This window comes from Nuphar pumila, chromosome 13, assembly GCF_984573655.1.
Source record: "Nuphar pumila chromosome 13, dmNupPumi1.hap1.1, whole genome shotgun sequence".
Classification (NCBI taxonomy): domain Eukaryota; kingdom Viridiplantae; phylum Streptophyta; class Magnoliopsida; order Nymphaeales; family Nymphaeaceae; genus Nuphar; species Nuphar pumila.
This window is the reverse complement of record NC_143261.1, coordinates 9104957-9128343: the sequence shown is the minus strand read 5'-3', so window position 1 is coordinate 9128343 and position 23387 is coordinate 9104957. Positions and strand designations below refer to the sequence as shown.

At 35.2% G+C, this 23387-nt stretch overlaps 1 protein-coding gene across 2 annotated transcripts in view; it reads left to right on the top strand.

Annotated features, from left to right (window-relative positions):
* The window catches only part of LOC149817697 (uncharacterized), a 42594-nt gene that overhangs the window by 6549 nt on the left and 12658 nt on the right, over positions 1-23387 (top strand). The window contains exons 3-6 of one of the 2 annotated variants that reach the window (XM_089983950.1): positions 5919-6142; positions 6263-6326; positions 7008-7204; positions 8389-8967. In XM_089983950.1, coding sequence (XP_089840076.1) covers positions 5919-6142; positions 6263-6326; positions 7008-7204; positions 8389-8458 — 555 coding nt within the window. In that variant the 3' untranslated portion in view covers positions 8459-8967. Of the gene's footprint in view, positions 1-5918; positions 6143-6262; positions 6327-7007; positions 7205-8388; positions 8968-23387 lie in introns of those variants that run through there. The other variant, XM_089983949.1, reaches the window with a different exon arrangement.

Below are 23387 nucleotides of genomic sequence, written 5' to 3'. Positions count from 1 at the left end.
AGATCCTTGATGTAACCCAACCGTTATAGGAAAATTGGTTGTCACCCCTCCACAAGTGCGAACATTGGTTACTACTCCTTCATACATATCTTTGATTATACTAATGTACTTGAGAGAAACACCTTTCTTCATCATTGTCCACCAGAGAACGTCCCTAGGTACTCTATCGTATGCCTTCTCCAAATCAATAAAAACTATATGCAAATCTTTGTTCCTCTCTCTATATCTCTCAATAAGTTGTCTAAGAAGATGTATAGCTTCCATAGTTGATCTTGCAGGCATAAAACCAAATTGATTCTCCGATATCATGACAACCTTCCTCAGCCTAGACTTAATCACCCTCTCCCAAAGTTTTATAGTATGACTCATGAGTTTTACCACGATAGTTTGTGCAATCTTATATATCACCCTTATTCTTATATAGAGGCACTAAAGAATTCTTCCTCCACTCATTAGGCATCTTATTTGTCCGCCAAATCTTATTAAAAAGATTTGTCAACCGTTCTAAATCTTTATCTCACAAGCATTTTCAAGCCTCGATAAGTATACCATCTGGGCCAACTGACCTTCTTGATTTCATTTTCTTCAAAGCCTCTGCAATTTCTTTCTTTTGAATCTTGCGCATGAAGTTACGATTTATCTCATGAAAAGGAATGAAGAAGTCTCCAAGATCCTGAGCATGACTTCCATTAAATAGTTTATCAAAATAATCTTTCCATCTCTCCTTAATCTCCTCATCTTTGACTAAAACCCTTTGCGTTTCATCTTTGATACATCTAACCATACCCAAATCCCTCGATTTCCTATCTCTCATCTTTGCAAGCCTATAAATATCCTTCTCGCCCTCTTTGGTATCCAACTTGTCATAAACCTCCTTTTATACCTTATCCCTCACGTTTCGAACTACTTTTTTTGCTTCCTTCTTTGCTATCATATACTTCTCCAAATTCTCATTATCACGACTCTTAGATTTTTATAACATTCTCTTTTAACCTTAATAGCTAATTTGACATCCTCGTTCCACCATGATTATCCTTACCTAGCGGTGCACCACCTTTAGACTCGCCCAATACCTCCTTAGCCACCTTTCTCATGCCACCCACTATCTTATTCCACATTGATTCTGAATCCTCCTTGAGACACTAATCAGCTTTCTTAACTACCTGCTCTACAAATATTTCTTGTTTAGCTTCTTTCAGTGCCCACCACTTAATTCCTAGGATCTATCCTATGTCTATCCCTATTGCGTCATTGTCTAATTCTAAGATCTAAAATTAAGACTCTATGTTGTGTAGCTACACTTTCTCCTGGTATAACCTTACAATCGATGCAACAACCCCTATCTCTCTTTCTAATTAGGAAAAAATCTATCTGACTCGTATTAACCTGACTTTTAAATGTTACTAGGTGAGACTCCCTCTTTCTAAACCAAGTGTTTGCTAAGATCATATCATAGGACAAACCAAAATCTAAAATCCTTTCTCCACTTTCGTTTCTTTCTCCTATACCATAGCCTCCATGGATACTCTCAAATCCATCCCTACTAATGCTTACATGTCCATTAAGGTCACCGCCGATGAAAAGCTTTTCTCCATAAGATATCCCTTGTACTACTCCATCTAAATCTTCCCAAAATTGACGCTTAATGGAATCATCTAAACCTACTTGAGGTGCATAAACACTAATAATATTAATAATATTCGTACCTAATACTAATTTAATAAGTAAAATCCTATCACCCTTCCTACAGACCTCAACTACATTATCTATAAACTCACGACTCATAACAATCCCTACTCCATTCTTATTCCTATTTATTCCTGTATACCAAATCTTATATCCCCAAGGTTCTATCACTTTTGTTTTCTCACCTACCCATTTGATCTCTTGTAGACATAAAATATCAATCTTTCTCCTACACATAACATCTACTAACTCTACCAACTTACCAGTTAAAGACCCTATGTTCCAAGTGGCTAACCTAATTTTATGGTCTTGGACTAACTTCTTTAATCCCACCCGTTCAAAAAAGTGAGGGAACCCTTGCCTGTTTGACACCACACCTGGGCACCGGTTTGACGCGTCGCTTTTGGGCGACGACCTAGCAACCCTTGCCCATTTATCACTGCCTCCTGGCCTATAGAGTACAACACGTCGCTCAGTAGGGAACGCCCCAACCCCGTTGGGTCAGGGAACGAACCAGACTCGATATCCGGTCTGAAACGGAGATGGAGTGATACAGTCTCCATATGATCGATCAATACGGGATTCAGATCGATCGAGAATCTAGAAAACCTATTTGATCGAAGCGGGTCAGGACATATGCGGGGTTTGGATCGAGATCCAAACAACCCGAGCTCAGAGGGGGGCATTTATGAAGGAAAGATAGGAGATAGGGGTATAACAGGATTTTTTTTATGTTTTGGGGGATTATTTATGCATATGTTTATTTATGTTGTATGCGTATTATCGTACGCATGATGTGTATGTCTATTTATGCATAGAAGTATGTGTAAGTTGTTTTTGTGCGCATAAAGGGTATGCATACATCGTATTGTTATTCACGCCTAATGATAAGCGTGTCTCGTATGTTTCCACATTATCTCAGGATAATGTAAAGGTTACATAGTTATATCATAACTATTGAATTTGTGTTGTTTGTGTAAGTGAGATCTAGTAAGGGTTTGAGGAATTGTGCTGAGACATGATGTGTCTCACGCTTCGTACTTTACATTTTTTATATCCGCGTGTGTAGACGGATGAATGTCACAGGGCATAGGGACTTCTGGGTTTTTGGGATGGACTAGACTGGATTCTTCTGCTTTTAATCCTTTTGAATGGTCAACTTTAAATTTCATTTATGAATGAAATTATTTTTGTTAAATTTGAATTGCAATGCTGTGACAATAAAAGTTTTATCTATATTGCAAGTAACCACACCTTCCACGAACAAACCAAGCATATAAAGATGGATTGCCGACCTTATGTGACTTTGGAACGTCAGCTGACAAATTTCTTCACTAAGGCCTTGCCTTCACCTAGGTTTTTATTTCTTCTTGGCAAACTTTTGGTGATCACACCATAAGTTTGAGAGCTATGTCACATGGGTATGGGTACAACATGGCAATTTCAAAAGAGGCGGGTACGGGGACACGAGTCACGACTATATATATAAAAGAAAGAGGAAAGAGTGGGTCTGGATCCACATACGATCCAGACCCAAACTCTTTCCTCTCTCTCTTTATAAGATAGAGGGAAGAGTTTGGATCTGGATCCACATACAATCCTGACCCAATCTATTTCCCCTCTCTATAAAATAGAGGAAAAAGTTTGGGTCTGAATTCACATAGGACCGAGACCCAAACTTTTTCCTTTCTAGTCTCTCTCTAAAAGAGGAAATAAAAGGGGAAGTTCGAACATGCCTTCCTCTTTTTTTGGCTCTCTCTGTCGCACGCAGCCTTTCCCCTCTCTCTCTCGGATAGAAGAAGAAGAAAGCTTGCCCTAAGAGGTACGCTCCCTCTCTCTCTCTCTCTCCCTCCCTCTCTCGGGCAGATTGGAAGAAGAAGGAAGTTTAAGAGGGTTTGCTCTCTCTCTTCCTCTTCCTCCTCCTCCTCTTCCTCTTTCTTTTTCTTCTTCCTTCTCCTCTTTCTTTTTTTTTTCTTCCTCTTCTTCCTTTCCTTCTCCTTCTCTTTCTTTTCTTCTTCTTCTTCTTCTTCTTCTTCCTTCCAGCATTGACATCAAATGTTTTTTTAGTTTGGGTCAGGGTTGGACTCAATGACCCGACCTGGACCAGCACGTACCCGTGCTGCATCCGGTACCAGTACCCATGTCAACACGGGTACGGCTATCTGGTTGCCATGTCTACGTGACATAGTTTGATAGGAAGTGTTAAATTATATATATATATATATAGTTCTGTTCTATGTAAATTGAAATACCCATCGGGGGTATTTCAATCATTTTACTCCTGTAATAGGTGTCAGCCTAGTAGAGGCTGTTTTTCCTTTTATTGTATTTTCTTTTTTTAATTATTATTATTATTATGAAATATGGCTGTTGGGGCAGTCCAACTAGTTGTTGGGCTGCTCCCAACGGTCATAAATATGACCATTGGAGGCTAGCCCAACGCCTAGTTGGGCTGCCCCCGTTCCATCTTTCTTGTATTATAAATAGGGGTTCTACCCGTTGTATTCTCCAATCCTTTTCTACTCATTTTATCAAGAGAACATTTATTTTTATGCTATGTTGGCCCTTAGTGGCCTTAGGTGTGCTTTTGTATTTGTTCTCTTTTGGTGATTGTAATATCCCTTGGTGGATTAGTGTTTGTGCACTTCTTTTGTATTCTTGTTAACCCATATTGGGTTCTCTATTGTATTTCCACGTGTTTCATTACATTGCATGCACATATCTTCTTCAAAAATATATGTGGGAGGGAAGAATACGAGGTTGCAATGTTTGTGAAGAACTGATTGAAAACCATAGCTCTAGCAAATAGTCAATACTAGTTTTAATCATTTAATGTAAGCAATTGGAGATTTGGAAGTCTATGTTCTGAAGCCTTACTGTGTAAAATTGCTCTCTGAAGCAATCATTACAACATAAATGATGCACACAAGTATAATGAGGCTGGTTAAATTCTATTGCTACCGGCAACACTTTCCTTTTCAATAATGATTCTGTTCTTTAATTGTGCTTCTCCGTAAAAACTTCAACATCTGTACTTGGTGCCTAAAAATAACTGAATAGTGACAAAGGAAGATAGATCCACAGCATCTTTATTTTCATTTTCTAGCTTGTTCAGTGAAATCCATGGTTACTGTTTACCACCACCAGACAGACAGCTCCTGTCAAGCTCTTCGCATATTTTCTGCCCTTGAGAAGATGTATGTAACAGTCAAGATTGTGTGAAGACATCAGCACTGTCGTCCAATCATTTTGTCTATGTAACGGGATCCGGGGCCACCAAAATAAATTATCTGGTAATGTATCCTTTAAGAAGCTTTTAGATAAGTATTTAGATAGATGAACCTATCGACTTCTTACTAGGTAACTGCTGTGGTCTTATATATGTTTTTTAATATTTATTATATCAAGATAGTAAGATTAGCACCCTATCAAGGGCATAGTTACTTCAAATACATGAATAGGATAGTTTGTCTATATGCAAATGTTGCTGACAACATGATATATTTCTGCCATGTATCAGAAAAAAAATGGCAGTTTTGTTTTTTCAAGAATGAGCTATAAAATCTTTTAAGATCCATGATTTAGAGATTTTAATTATTACTTTTATAGTTGTTGTTAAAGAAAATGTGATCCTCATGTATCCTGGATTTTATGAGATGGAATATTATACTGTTCTTTCACCTTATCACATGGACTGTTAAGCCCCCTACTAGAAATTTGGCTTTTTGACTAATTTCCTCAACTGTCTGATATAGATGATAGACCTACTGCTGCATGCTGTGTTCATTGTAATTTTTTTGCATCTGATATCCTGTTGAGCGTCAAATGCCATACATGGCATACATCAGACTAGGGTTTCTTTTAGGGGGCATTTGTTTCATCCCAAATTGTGGGAAGGAGGCTCACTTTCAGGTGAAAGTGGGCCTCTTTCTTGCCTGGGTTGAAATGGACACCCAAGTGGAAAAGGCCCTGTGGGGCCCTCACATTAAATGTGCTGACCCTATTTTTACATGAAAACGGGGTGGCACCCACTCAAAAGGTGGGCTTTCGGGCAAAGGTCACTTCCTCCCTCTTAGTGTGTAACATGAGCTCTCTTAAGTTATTCCTTCTTTGCTCTCTTCTGGTGGCTTTTCAGTTTTATCTAGAATAAACTGATCTATAATGTTAGTTAGCTAACAGTTACTAACCCATCTAGGAAATTGTATCTATGAATGTTTCTTTTTTTTCTGCAGGCCTTAACTCGTGCGCGTGTCCCTATAGTGAAGCTTATGGACCCTGTTACTGAAATTTCCTGTGACATCTGCATAAATAATACCTTAGCTGTTGTTAATACAAAGCTTCTTCATGATTATGCACAAATAGACATCAGATTGAGACAGTTGGCTTTTATAGTGAAGCATTGGGCCAAGTCTCGTGAAGTTAATGAAACTTACCGAGGCACCCTCTCCAGTTATGCGTGAGTTGCGATCCCCTTTTGTATCTTGTAGTTGCCAAAGCTTCTTCTTCTTAATGAATAGAAAACTGCCAAGAACGTACATCTAGATTCAGCTTTACAGGAACTGCATACTCTTTTCAGATATGTCCTCATGTGCATACACTTTTTGCAACAACGGAGACCTGCCATTCTTCCATGTTTACAGGTTTGTGATGCATCTTCTCTTGTTTTTCCTGTTTCTAACGGGGATGTTTGCAATTATTTTGTTGAAATTTTTGATGCTTGAAGTATCAACTCTTTTGCTGAAAAGATTGTTGGATGCAGTATATTTTGATGGGGAGCTTTTCTTGTCCCACCAAGAAAATATACCATATATTTCTTTATGCCTGTCATTTCCTTTTCCATGCCTTGAGCCATATTGGGACCCTGTGGGTGTATTATGTAATATTGCCTAGGCTGAATCTTCTTCTTCTACTACTTCATCCCAAAACAATTGGGGTCGGCGATATGAACCAAAACTCATAGTGGTTCATATACATAGGGCGTGACTAAGTTTTTATGCTGGTTGTCACTGGCCTAACACAACCCTCCTCCTTTATCCGGGCTTGGGACCGGCAGTGTATAACTAAACAGTTAAACACAGGCGGAGGCTGAATCCACATTAAAATTTTATTTGTTTTTTAATATATAATGGCCTGTTTGTCTAAAAGGCACGTGTAGTGGGCTGATGCTTGTTAGATTAAGTGTGATGTATTCTTGGAGTGGCGGCTTCCCTTTGTATTGCTTTCTTGGTCATTTAATGGTTGAAAGTTCTTGAGGGTGAAATCAAGTGTCTTTCTAGAAATAGGTTTTTATCTTTTGTAAATTTGTTCTTGTTTGATGGCAGGAAATGCCAGCAACCTATGTGAAAACCGTTGATGACATTCAGTGTGCATACTATGATAAAGTTGAGGAGCTGTGGGATTTTGGTTCAAGGAATAGAGAGACAATTGGTCAGCTGCTATGTGCATTTTTCCACTATTGGGCATATAAACACGACTATGCAAATTCAGTTATATCTGTTCGCACAGGATGCACTTTAAGGTAAGTTTTCTTACCAGCTGTCCAGTTGTTAAATTTTTTGCTTGTTACAAATGTCAGGTTCACCACTCTATCTATTGTTAACTTTTGCTGAGTGCAGAAGTTAAATCTGGTTTGTATTTATGCATTACTTTCAGCTAATCTGAACTTGCATGGGATTTTTTATGATAAATGTACACTGGAATCTTCTCCTTGCAGTATGTGGTCTATCTGTTTGCTGCATCTAGATGAATTATTATTGAGAGTTTCCTGAAAAGAAAATATCTCAGGTTAATTTTTGAAAACTTTGTTTTTTCTTGAGTGTTAGAAAAATCTTGTGATATTCAAGAAAAAAATAAAAAGGATGAGGTGTTTTCCTTATTTTTTTCTTTTCATGTTTTACGATGACATCAGGATAACCTTGTCATTTATCATGGTACGTCATGAATATCCTACATGATAAATTTAAATAGGATGACGTTTGAAAATATCAGGGTTTGTGGTTTTCTTGTATTGTGAAATCCTGGTGAAATGTTGCAATATTTTCAAAATATAGGAGATATTTGTAAGGAGTCAAAAGAAGTTGAGTCCTATTTTGGCTTTATTTATGTTCTTTACTACTACTAAAGGAGCAATTGAGGGAGCCATGTCAAAAATGGTGGCGCTTTTTAATCATTTGCAAAATGATGAGGTGTAGGTTGTTGGTTTGTCAGTCATGTTTCCATTTCTCAGCATTTTCTGACACGAGGGTGTAATGGACATGTTGATATAAAAAACCTTTGAGGTATGATGTTATTTTATTTTTTTTCATTTAGTTTAGGTGGGTTGTAACTCCTTAGGAATGGAGCGTGTGTTTATCCTGATTTTAAGGGATTAAAAAAATGAGATTTTTCTTTTTCAGAGTTTCTTACCTAAATTTATCACACGTAAAGTAGTAAATATTTGCTTGGAAGGTGATTGATTGCTTCTTTGATCTAAACCCTCCATTACAGATGTTTTGCCTTCATTATGTACTCCATGAGTTGGCTATTTGGCTAACTCGTCTTGGTTAATTGTATATGTTTTATTCAATGACATTTTCTTCAATGTGCAATTTCAAATTTGTTATGTTTACACGTGGGGTTAGCTTACCAAAATTCTTACTAAGGGTTTAAAGCAATCCAAATTCTATTATTTAGAGAATCTAATATGTATTCCTCCCTTTGCAGGGGACTTTTATGGATGTGTGCATGGATTAGAATTGAAGTCTCACTTATTATCCAAAGGAAAGCAATATGATAAAATTATTATTTGTATGAGAATCTTGTCTACTTGTTTTAATTTAACTTGATTTATTATTTGATGTTTTTAATTGTAATGATTTAAAATTGTTCAAGAGTTTTCATTTGAGATGACATTCATGTTTTATTGATTTAGGTTAAGAATTGTGTGTGTGTGTGGTCACCAATATTGTTCTCGGCAAATTTTTGCGGAGGGTTCTTCTAGGAGTTTTTTTCTTCAAAAAGTTTTTTTTTAGAAAATCGTAGAAGTTTTAAATTTGAAAAATATAAAGAATAATAAAAAGATAAGAAAATAATAAGTTTTCCATTATTTTCTTGAAAAATATAAATAAACCAGTTTGAAAAAAAAATTAAAATATAAAAGAAACAAAAAATAAAAAATAGGCATAGAATATATAAAAATAATATTTTTTAAAATATCATTATAGTATTGCATTACTTTTTATTCTGGCAATATTTTAAAAAATCATAATATTTGTTGATAATTTTGGCTTACCTTGGGACACTGATAATATTGTGGTATTTTCAAAAAATACACGCACACACATGCTGTAATGAAGTGCCAAATGAAAAGGGTGAAGTCTCCAAGCGAAAGCACGGAAGCACGCACATACACAAGAGGCCACAAAAAGGGCAAAATAAACCACAAAAGTGGTCAAGCACAAAAAGAGGTAAAAAATATATTTCACTTCATTGAATGCTTCACAAGAAGCTTAGAAAATACATGGGGCCATGCTCCTTATTTATACACAGCAAGGGACCCAAGGAGGGGCTCCCATAGAGTCGTTGGAGCCCCTCCAACGGTCATATTTATGACCATTGGAGGGGTCCAACGACTCTATGTGGACCCCTCTCAAATGAAAAAAGAAAAACTAAAAAAAAACAAAAAGGAAAAAGAAAGAAAGAAAAGAAAGCATATCAATGATATGCGTGTACAAGTGAAATGATAGAAATACCCCTATCGGGTTTTACAAAATATATATATATATATATATTTATATATGTAGATAGACACATAGACATATATATTATATATATGTGTATGTGTCGTAATCTATCTATATATATATATATATAAATATACATCATATTTTAACACCCCCCCTCAAACACACGGTGAAATCACCGAGGGCTTGCTAAGAAGGAAGTAGAAGCGAGGCGAAGGCAAAGCTTTGGTGAAGAAGTCCGCCAACTGATATTCGGTAGGAACATATGGGAGTTGAATGGTGCCCTGTAAGAACTCATCTCGAACATAATGACAGTTCATCTCAATATGCTTCGTTCGTTCATGAAAAGTGTGATTGCTAGCAATATAAATAGAGCTCTTGTTGTCACAACACAACTTTGAAGGAGTTGAGAATAAGACACCCATATCTTTAAGTAAGCTTCTTAACCATATAATCTCAGTTGTGGTAGTGGCCATCGCACGATATTTTGCTTCGGTAGATGAGAGAGAAACTTTACGCTGCTTCTTACACCTCCAGGAGATAAGCGACTCACCAAGAAACACGCAATAACCTGTGGTAGAAATACGATCATCGGGGTTACCCCCCCAATCAGAGTCAATATATGCAAGTAAAGTAAGAGGTGAAGAAGAGGATAAGAATACTCCCTTAGTTACGGAATTTTTTAAGTATCTGATAATCTTCATTACTGCTGCCATGTGAGAAGTGGTAGGAGCAGTCTGAAATTGGCTTGCACTATGAACTGCATGTGAAATGTCAGGCCTGGTGATAGATAAATATGTTAGAGATCCAATCAATTGACGATAAGGCGTGGGGTCTGCTAAAGGAGTGTCATCATTGGCTCTCATCTTGGCATTGATCACTTCTGGAGTCTCCACCCTTTTGTCATCTGTCAGCTCAGACCTTGCAATAATGTCAGAGGCAAGTTTCATCTGAGATAGGACATACCCCTTGGGGGAGTATGCGACTTCAATTCCTAAGAAATACCTTAGAAAACCCAGATCAGACATATCAAAATTTTTCTTAAGAATATTTTTAATAAGATCAATACCTTTCTTATCATTACCTGTGATAATCATGTCATCAACATATAATAACAAAATTGTTATGTATTCATTAGAAGATTTAACAAACAAAGCAGTATCTGTGTAACATGAGGAGAAACCATTATCAAGAACTACTTTGCTAAAAAGATCATACCAAGCTTTTGGTGCTTGTTTTAAACCATAAAGAGCTTTGTTTAATCTTAGAATATTGCCTTTCCCAATTTCAAGACCCGGCGGAGGGTCCATAAGAACTTCTTCACACAGAGTTCCATTTAGGAACGCATTTTTAACATCAAGTTGATATATCGGCCATTGTTTGATGGATGCTAAAGCAATTAGGGTTCGTACACTAGTCATTCTGGCTACAGGAGCAAAGATTTCTTCATAATCAATCCCATATTCTTGGGCGTAGCCTTTTGCAACCAAGCGAGCTTTGTATCTTTCAAGAGACCCATCACATTTGGTTTTGACTTTATATACCCATCTACACCCAATTGCCTTTTTCCCTAAAGGTTGAGGAATAATGCTCCAGTTTTGGGCCTTGTTAAGAGCCTCTAATTCGATTTTCATAGCTTCAATCCAATGTGGGTGATCTTTAGATTCCTTAAATGAGGTAGGCTCATGATACGAATGTATTAACATGAGGCAGGCCCTATAATTCAGAGAAAAAGATTCATAAGACACAAATTTTTGTGGTGGCCTACTAGTACGAGAAGATCTCCTAGGTGGATTGTTGTCAATAGATTCTTCTAAAGAGAAGTCTTGAGAGTATCTGTTAATAGCAGGTTGATGTTCATTTCCTATCCGCCGGGTATATACATTTATATCATTAAGGTTTTCATTTTGGGAAGTATTATCATGTTGTGGTATATCATTATAATGTAAAATTCCATCACAACTAGTATCACAAGTAATTGCCTCAGGGGACTCAATTCTAGGAGCTAAGTCGAATAGAAAAGAATAATCGATGTCTTCCTTAGATGAGTGGATATCAAAATCGTTTTGTTCTTCAATGAAGTTTACATTTCTCGACACATATAGTTTATTGTTTCGAATATCATAGCATCTATAGCCTTTTTGATTCTCACCATAGCCAATGAACACACATTCAATAGATTTAGGTGACAACTTATCTTGTCCTTGACTAAGTACAAAACATTTGCATCCAAAGATTCTTAGTCTATTAAAATCTGGAGTAATTTTAAATAATTTTTCAAAGGGCGAAACATTTTTTAAAGATGAAGAGGGCATACGATTTACAAGATATGTTGCGGTAAGAAGAGCTTCGGCCCAAAAGTTTTTAGGAACATTTTTAGACACAAGAAGAGTTCTTGTGGTTTCGATTAAATGTCTATGCTTCCTTTCCGCAAGACCATTTTGTTGCGGAGTTTTAGGACAAGATCGTTGGTGCAAAATTTCATTTGTTTTAAAATAATTTTGAAAATCTTTAGACATGTACTCTCCTCCCGAGTCGGATCTAAAAGTGGCTATATTGTGTTGGAATTGATTTTGAACAAGAGCGTGAAACTCTTTAAAATTAGTGAAGACATCGGATTTATTCTTGATAATGTAAACCCATGTGTATCTAGTAAAATCATCAATAAAAGAAACATAATAAGAGAAGCCTCCTTTGGACATAACGGGTGCCGGTCCCCATACATCGGAATGCACAAGTTCAAAGGGCCTTTTTGACACAAAACTCCTATGAGAATATGGAAGAGAGTGAATTTTCCCAAGAATACAATCATTGCATGTAAATGTATTTGTATTACAAAATTTTTCCAAAAACGGAAAAAGGTATAACTTGGAAATACTAGGGTGTCCAAGTCTCTTATGCCAAGTCTCAATATCTTTGGATTGAACATGATTACAAAATGATTTGGATGGCAAAGACAAAAAATCCATATAGTAAAGGTCCCCTCTTCTATGGCCTTGCCCAATCCGCTTCCCGGACCGGAGATCCTGCACATAGCAATGGGTTGGTGAAAACGAGACATTACATTCAAAATCGGTAATTTGAGAGACGGAAAAAAGATTTAGATTAAGTTTTGGAATAATTCGGATTTTGGGAACAAAAAATTCTTTGTTTTGGTCATAAGTTTTCTCAAGGTTTCCAATGCCTTCAACATTTAAAGATGTTCCATCGGCGGTGGATACATATGATTTAAATTTATTAAGACTTGGTTTTGATAAAAGTGATGCATTTGGAGTCATATGGAAAGAGGCACCCGAATCAAGAATTCAAGAAGTCATACCTGGAAAGGAGGAGATGGCGGCACCGGAAGTGGAAGGTGAAGAGGATGATGTAGAGGCGTTCATCTTTATAAATTGTTGAAGAGTTTCGGTTAGATGAGCGATGGACTCCTTTATGTCACCATCCTTCTTTGAATCTTCATTGACGATTGGAGGAGTTTTCCCCACGGAAGCCACCTTCTTTTTGAATCTAGGGCAATCGGGACGAATATGGCCCAGTTCATTACAATTATGACAAATGATTTTTCTTCCTCCACCACCATTATTCTTCCAAAAATGTGGTGGTTTATATGATTTTACATTGTTGCCGGGTCTAGACACGGCATGCACTTCATCAACATCTCTTTTCAAGGCCAAACGGGTTTCTTCTTGACATAAGTCGGCCAAAATATCGCTTAGAGGAGTAGAGGCCCTATGAAGTAGAGATCCTCTAAGTTGTTCAAATTCGGGACGAAGCCCATGAATAAATTGAAAGAACCTCTCTTTTTCCATTTGCTCTTGTCTCATGGCAATAACACTTCCTTCCCATTGCGGTTCGAGAAGGATAAGTTCATCCCATAAAGAGGATAGGGCACTATAGTAGTCCCTAATGCTCATATCACCTTGCTTGGTAGCTCTTACCTTTTCTTGTAGAAAAAAATGCCTAGCAAGGTGTCTTTGGGTGTACATGCTTTTCATAAAAAACCATGCTTCATTAGCCTTTTTGAATTTTGCAAGGTTTGCACAAATCTTCAATTCGACATTGTTCATGAACCATGCTAAGATTTTAGCATGCTCACTTTCCCAATCTTCCATTTTAGAAGAGTAATCAAGAATAACCTTTTCCTTTTCTTCTTCGTTCAAAGCTTTTTCCTCACCTCCTTCAAATTTAGTTAACTTCAATTGTGGTTCCGGAATGGTTCCACATACGTAACCCCAAAGCTTTTTACCTTTGAGATTATTCTCCATAGCGGCCGCCCACATGCAGTAATTGGTCCCATCCAATTTGAATGAGAGATCGATTTTTGTATCTTTGTTGGCCATTTATAGAAAAAGAGTTTATAAGACAAGAGAGAGGAGATATATTACTTGTCAAGGGAGGATCCGATGAAGCCTTCTTAACCAAGGCTTTGATACCATGTAATGAAGTGCCAAATGAAAAGGGCGAAGTCTCCAAGCGAAAGCACGCACATACACAAGAGGCCACAAAAAGGGCAAAATAAACCACAAAAGTGGTCAAGCACAAAAAGAGGTAAAAAATATATTTAACTTCATTGAATGCTTCACAAGAAGCTTAGAAAATACATGGGGCCATGCTCCTTATTTATACACAGCAAGGGACCCAAGGAGGGGCTCCCATAGAGTCGTTGGAGCCCCTCCAACGGTCATATTTATGACCGTTGGAAGGGTCCAACGACTCTATGTGGACCCCTCTCAAATGAAAAAAGAAAAACTAAAAAAACAAAAAGGAAAAAGAATAAAGGAAAAAGAAAGAAAGAAAAGAAAGCATATCAATGATATGCGTGTACAGGTGAAATGACAGAAATACCCCTATCGGGTTTTACAAAATAAATATATATATATATTTATATATGTAGATAGACACATAGACATATATATATATATATTATATATATGTGTATGTGTCGTAATCTATATATATATATATATATATATATATAAATATACATCATATTTTAACACATGCCCATGTACACACCTGCACCCTTCTTTTTAATAGCTGTATCCCTGTCGTACCACATGTGCCGGCATCCATGTGACATAGAAGTCTGGCCTTTAGTGGATCATCTTGAGATCAATTTTGTTGTGGATCAGATTCAAGATTGATGTAGTTTGGGTTGGTGTCCGTCTGGGTAACAATGTTTTCAAATACATAACAGCTCGGGTTTGTTGCCGGTTGGGCTGAACTTGGAATGGAACTTCTTAAAGCTAGGAGCAATTAGTGTTAAATAAGGATATTGAAAATATATTGAATTTTAATTAGAGAACTTCATAAAATTAGAAATGTGCACGTTTGGTTAGGGTTAAAATCTGTTATCAGTTTGGGAACAACTTGATTCTGTTTCTTGTATGCCTGTATTATCGAAGCCAATCCATGAGTCTATAAAATCAGGTCGTGTCAGGTTTAACCAGTGAGGTTGCCTTACTATCCCACTTCCTCTCCTACTGGACAGGCTTGGACTAGATTGCCTGAGATTTGAGTCAAATTTATACTTATTTTTTATATAGATCCGTGTGGATTGTATCTTTGTCAAACCCAAAATAGATTTGATTGAATGATAGAGTTTCATATTCATGGTAACCATTATACATTCATTAAACCTTACTTGAGCACAAAGGACTCAACTCTGATCTAATTCTGTTTGGGTTTCACATAATTTGACTCAAATTAGGTTACAGTTCTTACAATGAACCCATGGATTTGAATTACCCCGTTCCAAGAAGAAATAAGTGGGTTTATGTCCAGTCTGATTTTAGTACAAGTTCAATTCACAGCTATGTAACATAGACACGACAAACGACCCACCGTACCCATGTCAACACGCCTGGGTAGGGTTACCAGGTGGGGGCACGTATACGTTGTGGGTCGGGTCCAACTAGGACCTAACCTAAAATCCAGTTTTTTTACCCAGAGAGAGAAAGAGGCTGAAGAAGAAATGGAGGAGAGAGAGAAGAAACAAAGGAAGAAAGTGATGAGAGAGAGAGATTGGGTTCAACCCGATCCAAAGTCCACACACACACACACATATATATATATATATATATATAGCCATGTCTCCGTACCCACAATTTTTTAAATTGCAGTGTTTTACCCTGCTTTCCTGCACTCGTACCCATGTGACAGATTCACGGACGTCTTATTAGATAAATCCAACATGTGGTCCAAGTGTGTTAATATTAGGTCACAGATATACCACAATGGAAATCTGATGTAGCACATATTGGATCCCCTTGATTTTGAGTTGGCTCGACCCATTGATCATGGTGGGTTGGGGTTGTTCTGGTTGGTGTGGGACCTGGGTGAACCAATGTTAATTTTGAGTCATAGGCTCTTCTAGGCCTAGTATATATTGAATTACGTTGAGTTGGATTTATAATAGTTCGGAAATATACTTAAAACTATGTATGTAAACAAAAAATAAATACCTCCATGTTATTTGTAAAAAATTGGTGTTATTTATCTACTTTTTTGTCTGTGTTTCTTAAACAGAAGCAATATAATGTTTCACATAAACATCGATTTAGACTAAAATGAGGATTAATAAAATAGTATGTGAAAGTTCAAAACAATATCTATATGTTTGCTTATGACATTTATTATTTGAGTTATAATTGAACATCCTCTATAATTACAGTTTTTTCACGATATTGCAACCATAGGTTGACAGAACCACCATGAACCTTTTTTTTTATAAAGAATAACAGAAAAGGGTGCGATCATACCAGCTCTAAGCCACCAGATCTCTTTCACCATGAACTTGTTATTTATCTTGTTTGCATGATGGCCATTGATCTCTTTTTTCAGCTAAACTCATTACATCTTGTATGCTCACTCAACTGAGAAAAACTACTCTCCTTTTGTATTGCACACAGAAAGTCACCCAACACTCTGACAGATTGAAACTGCACACCTTTTTAAATACAATGTTTATGGCCATGAATTTCTCACCAAAATGCTGCCTACCTGCAGACACTAAAACTGCCACTGCAGGAACCATGTGACAAATGTTAAGATGTGTGTATATATATATATATATACTATTAGTCAACTGAGGTTGACTATTTCTAGCTGTTGGAAAGGGTCCAACAGCTAGATTTCTAGCCGTTGGACCCTCTCTAACAACTAGAAAAGTTTTTCTTCTTTTCTCTCTTCTCTACCTTTTTCTCTATAAATAAGTGGGTGTGTACATAGTGAGTTTTGAGAGAGTGATGGGCAGTTCTAGATATTTTTGAGTCTTCTTGAGTGCATTTTGTGGTGAGGTTTTTATGTATTTTATTGTTCATTATGAATGAAATCATTTATTCACAAAACTTGTATTAGTTTGTATCTTGTTAGTATTCAAATGAATTTTGATTTAGCATTTGGATTATGATTTGGAATGTCTTGGGTTTCGTGCCATTTCGTGAAATGGTATCAGAGCAAGTTTTTATGGTCTTGGTATCTTGTTCGTGTTTGTGCTTCGAAAGAAAGATTTGAATTGATTAATGGCTTGAACTCGAGACTCTTGTATTCCGATATGTATTTTCTTTAGATTCTCTACTTTAAATATTTATGGTATATATTAAAAAGAAATGTGTTTGAAATATTGTAGATACTTATTAATATGTTAAAAATGAATATGTTTTCAAGTTAATTAAAATTAGAACTTGTGAAAAATTATTGACTTTTGATATATGTTTTTATGTAAGCATGTTTACATGAATATGTATATTTTTTGAAAAATGTCATCATGAAAATTATATTTTACAAGAGTATGTGGTTTTCTTTAAAATCTTAAATACTATGCTTATATGTTTTTCATATTGTTCGCAAAATATTAATTTTTTGTTGTATGTATTTTGTTTTATCGTAATGATCATTGGTGCCCTTAAGCATGTGTCAAAGCATGATTATTAGTATATTATGTGAATTTTATGTTAAAAATGTGTTCCTTAAAAAATTTAGATTCTTGTATAATGTATATCTTGAGTCATCATAATTTTAAGTCTTTGGTAATACTATGAATATTTTGTATGCTCTCATATCGACATGCTCATGCCCCATATTTTTATGTGGCTTCAATGATTGACTTTAAGATATTGCTCTCATTGTGATAAATTAATTCTTTGAAAAACATCCTCGATTGATTATGCTTGAGAATGGTCTTGGATATTTTTATATATGACTTGTGTTCATTTTTCTTTGTCATTCGTATTACGAATGACTGTTGCATTGGATGCTTTGTTCACATATACTTGAATGCATTTTGTATTTCATAATATTAACTTATTTTCTCCTTATGGATTGTATTTTGCCCCCTAGTAGGTTCTTGTGTTGATGCATTGTGAGTGATATTTAGTATATAATATTAAAATTCATAGCTTTTGTATAGCTTATATGGCTATAAGTTATTAGATTATCTTTTTGCTTTGAGTATTCATGATTAGTGATAATTATATATGCTTTTGGGTTTATCAATAGTTCTTCGAGAATCTCTATATGTGATATTTCTTTAATGTTACATGTCATTGTTATCCCATAGTAGACTTATGGTTTAAATCTAAAAAACTTTTTTTTAGACCATATATATTGCATTGTCTTTTCTTTTAAGAGTTATTGGATCCTTTGTATGCGATGTGCCTTAGTGCACTTATTCCTTGAGTGGTGGATTTATGAATTCATTTTTGAAGAATTGCTTATATTAAGTATGATTCTTGTTTGCTTATTAAAGATTATTAAAATTGTCATGGGACATATCGTTGGGCATATGATTGCACTACATTCATTCTAAGATTTCATCTTCTTTATTGGATTTTTAATTTGAAACTTTCTTTTTAAATCGGTTCCTTTTATGAACTCACATATTTGGAATTTGATTTTCGTACATATTGCCTTTTTATGACATTTGAATTGTCCATCACTGAATTTTATATAATGCATCATTTGTTTTTGGCCTTGTTATTTGGTCAGCTTTATGAGAGACGTGTTGTCATTTGCCTTGGGTCTTGATGATAGATGATTAAAGCTTTGAACTCATTGTTGTTGAAAATCCAAGTGAATGGTTGGGGTGTGTTGTGTGTGTAGCTCATAACATCTTGTCATTATAGGTATGTGTCTAATTGGCAGGTGATTAATCTCGGTTTCTATTAATGTATTTTAACATTCTTTTGCTTATATGACCATTTGATGCTTGATATCTTGTGATGATAGTTATGAAACCATGGAGTTTCAAAAGATTGTTAAAATCTTTATTCTTATTGATAGCATTAGTTTGTTTTCCATTACAAACTTTCTTATCTCGAGTGTCTTTTCCTTTTTATGCCTCTTATTTAAGTGTCATTATATGTAGACAAGAGATGTTCACACCTTTGTGTGTGTTTTTAGCCTATTGTTGGCATTGAGATTATACTCTTGATCTAGTCGTTGATACACTTGCTTTTTTAGTGTCATTATATGTAGACAAGAGATGTTTATTCACACCTTCGTGTGTGATTTTAGCTCATCATTGGCTTTGTGATTATGCTCTTGTTCTAGTTGTTGATACACTTGTTTTGAGTATCATTATATGTAGACAAGAGATGTTTATACACACATTCGTGTATGTCTTTGACCCTTTAGTGGCATTATGTTCGTGCTTTTATTCTAGTCGCTTATACACTTGATTTTTGAAGACTGGAGATCTAGTGATGTGATTGTTTGTGATGATCAAATTAATGTTTTAATTTGCAAAATTTATTCATTATGATGTATGCGATTTTTAAAATCTCTTTGTAATTTTTCTAAACTCATTTGCTCTTTTATGAGAAATGGTTGTTGAAATATTTTCATGCATTTTGCATTGTAGATACTTTAGTTGCATGAGTTATTCCATGATTAATTGTTTTGCATAATTTGCATGATGTTATGTTTTTTCAAGCATATATTCAATAAACAAATATATATTCTTTTTTGCTTGTGTTATCCTTTGTTGGCTCTTTGTATTGTCCATGCTTAGACTTGTACATGCTTTTGCACTTTGTTTTTGTAATTTCATATATTTTATTACATGCTTTTCTAAGCATTTCATTAATGAAATATCTTATATGTATGCCCATAGTAGCTATCATGTGTATTTGATACTAGGTATTATCTTTTGAAAAATAAGGTTTCTTTAATACTCGTCTTTTATGTCTTGAAGTTGAAGTCCATGAAGACATTTTGTGTAATGAGTTTCTTCTTTTGTAATTTCAAACTTACAGTGAAGGGGGGCGGTGTTAAGATGGATGTGTGTGTCAACAGAGGTTGACTTGTTTCTAGCTGTTGGAAAGGGTCCAACAATTAGATTTCTCGCCATTGGACCCTCTTCAACAGCTAGAAAAGGTATTCTCCTTTTCTCTCTTCTCTATAAAAAAGTGGGGGTGTGCACTAGTAAGTTTTGAGAGAGTGATGGGTAGTTCTGGATATTTTTTAGTGTTCTTGCGTGCATTTTTTAGTGAGGTTTTTATGTATTTATTTTTTTTATATATTTTATTGTGCATTAAGAATAAAATCATTTATTCTATCTTGTTAGTATTCAAATGTATTTCGATTTGGCATTTGGATTACAATTTGAAATGTCTTGGGTTCTGTGCCATTTGGTGACAACAAACCCACTAATAAAAACCATTCTGACTCAAACCAATAAAACCACTTTGAGTGCACGGAGAATCACACAACTGAGAGCCCACAATTTGAAAGCTAAAATAGAAACTGGAGAATGTTCCCAGCTTGCTCTTATGATTCACATTATAAGGGGTCCACTTCATGTTCCCAGCTTCCCCATCTAAATTAAAGTCCAATGATTCACATTGTAAAGGATACAAATGTGTCTATTCCCCTCATTAAAATGAGTGCATGGTTAAAAAGTGCAAAGTACTCATCTTTGGATAAACCAAGACGGTGAAGAACATTCTGTTTTGTTAGCATGGTTCCCTTCACCATCCTTCCTCAATAGCTTTCTGAGGTGCTCACTGCAGCACTAATTTTACAAGGGAAATAGCAGTGTTTCTTTAATACTCGTCTTTTATGTCTTGAAGTTGAAGTCCATGAAGACATTTTGTGTAATGAGTTTCTTCTTTTGTAATTTCAAACTTACAGTGAAGGGGGGCGGTGTTAAGATGGATGTGTGTGTCAACAGAGGTTGACTTGTTTCTAGCTGTTGGAAAGGGTCCAACAATTAGATTTCTCGCCATTGGACCCTCTTCAACAGCTAGAAAAGGTATTCTCCTTTTCTCTCTTCTCTATAAAAAAGTGGGGGTGTGCACTAGTAAGTTTTGAGAGAGTGATGGGTAGTTCTGGATATTTTTTAGTGTTCTTGCGTGCATTTTTTAGTGAGGTTTTTATGTATTTATTTTTTTTATATATTTTATTGTGCATTAAGAATAAAATCATTTATTCTATCTTGTTAGTATTCAAATGTATTTCGATTTGGCATTTGGATTACAATTTGAAATGTCTTGGGTTCTGTGCCATTTGGTGACAACAAACCCACTAATAAAAACCATTCTGACTCAAACCAATAAAACCACTTTGAGTGCACGGAGAATCACACAACTGAGAGCCCACAATTTGAAAGCTAAAATAGAAACTGGAGAATGTTCCCAGCTTGCTCTTATGATTCACATTATAAGGGGTCCACTTCATGTTCCCAGCTTCCCCATCTAAATTAAAGTCCAATGATTCACATTGTAAAGGATACAAATGTGTCTATTCCCCTCATTAAAATGAGTGCATGGTTAAAAAGTGCAAAGTACTCATCTTTGGATAAACCAAGACGGTGAAGAACATTCTGTTTTGTTAGCATGGTTCCCTTCACCATCCTTCCTCAATAGCTTTCTGAGGTGCTCACTGCAGCACTAATTTTACAAGGGAAATAGCAGTGTTAGTGGGCAAACTGGTGAGACCGTGAGAGTATATGCTCAATGGTTGGCTATCTGTTATGATGCAGTTATACAGATGAGCCAGTTGAATGCGGGGAGAGACAAATATAAACCTTGAGAGTGGGGTAGGAGTACCAACCCATCCACAAGATCTTTTTTGGTTGTGAAGAGAACATATAGCTTGTTTATGTTGCTATAGTTTTAGCAAAATTTTGCCAACAAGGTGATATTTCCATTGTGGAAAACAGGTTTTAAAATCGCCACTTGTCTCCCTGTAGAAAATTCTTTAACCTATTTTCCTTAGAAATAAATGTATCCCATTACTCCTAGGACTTGATCATGGATACAAAGCTCTGGGAAGTTTCATTTTTTCTGAACATGTGAAAACTGTTAACATATATATATATATTCTTGTATGTAAACTGAAATACCCATCATGGGTATTTCAGTCTTTTCATTGATGTAATAGGTGTGGGCCCACTAGGGATTGACTGGTAAATTATAATTTTTTTGTATTTTGTATTTTTTTATTATATTATACTTTATAGCTGTTGGGCCAGTTATATTTATAGTGGTTGGGGCCTTAGTTGTCAAAGGCGCTAGGCGGAGCCTAGGTGATGAGCCCCTAAAATGACTAGGCGGACTAGTCGGTACGCCAAATAAAAAATTAAAAAACACACAAAATATGAAAACTAATTGCTAAAATTAATAACATGTATACAACATAAAATCAATCAACAATAATCAATAGACAAAACATAACATGTCATCCCACACTGAAAAACAATTATATTAAATAATCTACTAAAAAAATGAAGAATAAATAAACAATTGAATAAAAAAACCATACAACTAACAATGTGAATGAACAATACACGAAAAATAAAAGCATGTATACAAAAAAATTAATAAGTCAACAATAGACATAAAATAAGCAATAGACAAATAAGAAGAAAATATGAACAATTGAATAAACAAACTATACAATTGATAACCTGCTCAAAAAAATAAGAATAAATTAACAATTGAATAGCCAAACCATACAACTAACAATGTGAATAAAAAATATACAAACAATAAAATCATGTATACAAAAAAATTAACAATAGACATAATATAAGTGATAGATAAATGAGAAGAATAAATGAACAATTGAATAAACAAACCGTACAACTAATAACTTATTCAATGTAAATAAAAGGCAACTACATAATTTTAACACAATTAAAGCCTTAACAATATTAAGTTCACATCCAAGTCATATGAAAATGTCATAAGTCATAATTTAACTATTAAGAGTTCATGATAGCTAAAAACATCACATGTAACCAATGCCTTATCTGTTAATCTTCATCTCTAAAGTCTAAACTATAAAGATCCTATTTTTTATAAGCCAAGAATTAGCATTGAAAATCCTCATTGTTGCATCCAACTGTCGTGTTACCATTTCTTCATATTCATGCTTTTTTTGCTAAGTGAACTTTATCGAGCTTGGTGTGGGTCACCATCATCATCATATTCAGAATTTGAAACAATGGTTGAAATGTCTTCTTATTTGCAATTTTGCAACCTTCTTTTTCTTTTAATTCCTTCTAGTTTAGCAATAACATCATGAAAAGTGACAGGAATAGATGGACATGGACGTACATTTTGAGGAAAACCTGCAATATGTTGCTTAAACCTATGTAGTCCATCTCTAACAATATAACCACAAAACACACGTATCAATGATGACTTTGGTCCTAGTATATTATGAATGCTTCTGCAGTATTATCTCGTGAGGGCAAAATAAAACATAACCAATCAATCACCAAATAAAAATTGTCGTACAAGTCTACACACACGTAACAAACTTAACTAAGTAAAAAATAAAAAAATCAAGCACTCAACTTAGATGTCAAAGGCAACAAATATATAGCACATTAAAATAATTTTGCAAATATATAAACATTCAACACTTTAACTGTATTAAGTCTAAAATAATAAAAAAAACCCAATAAGTTTATAATAAGTTTACAATAACAACTTGCATTTACTCCTTAGATGATGAATTTGAAAGTCCATC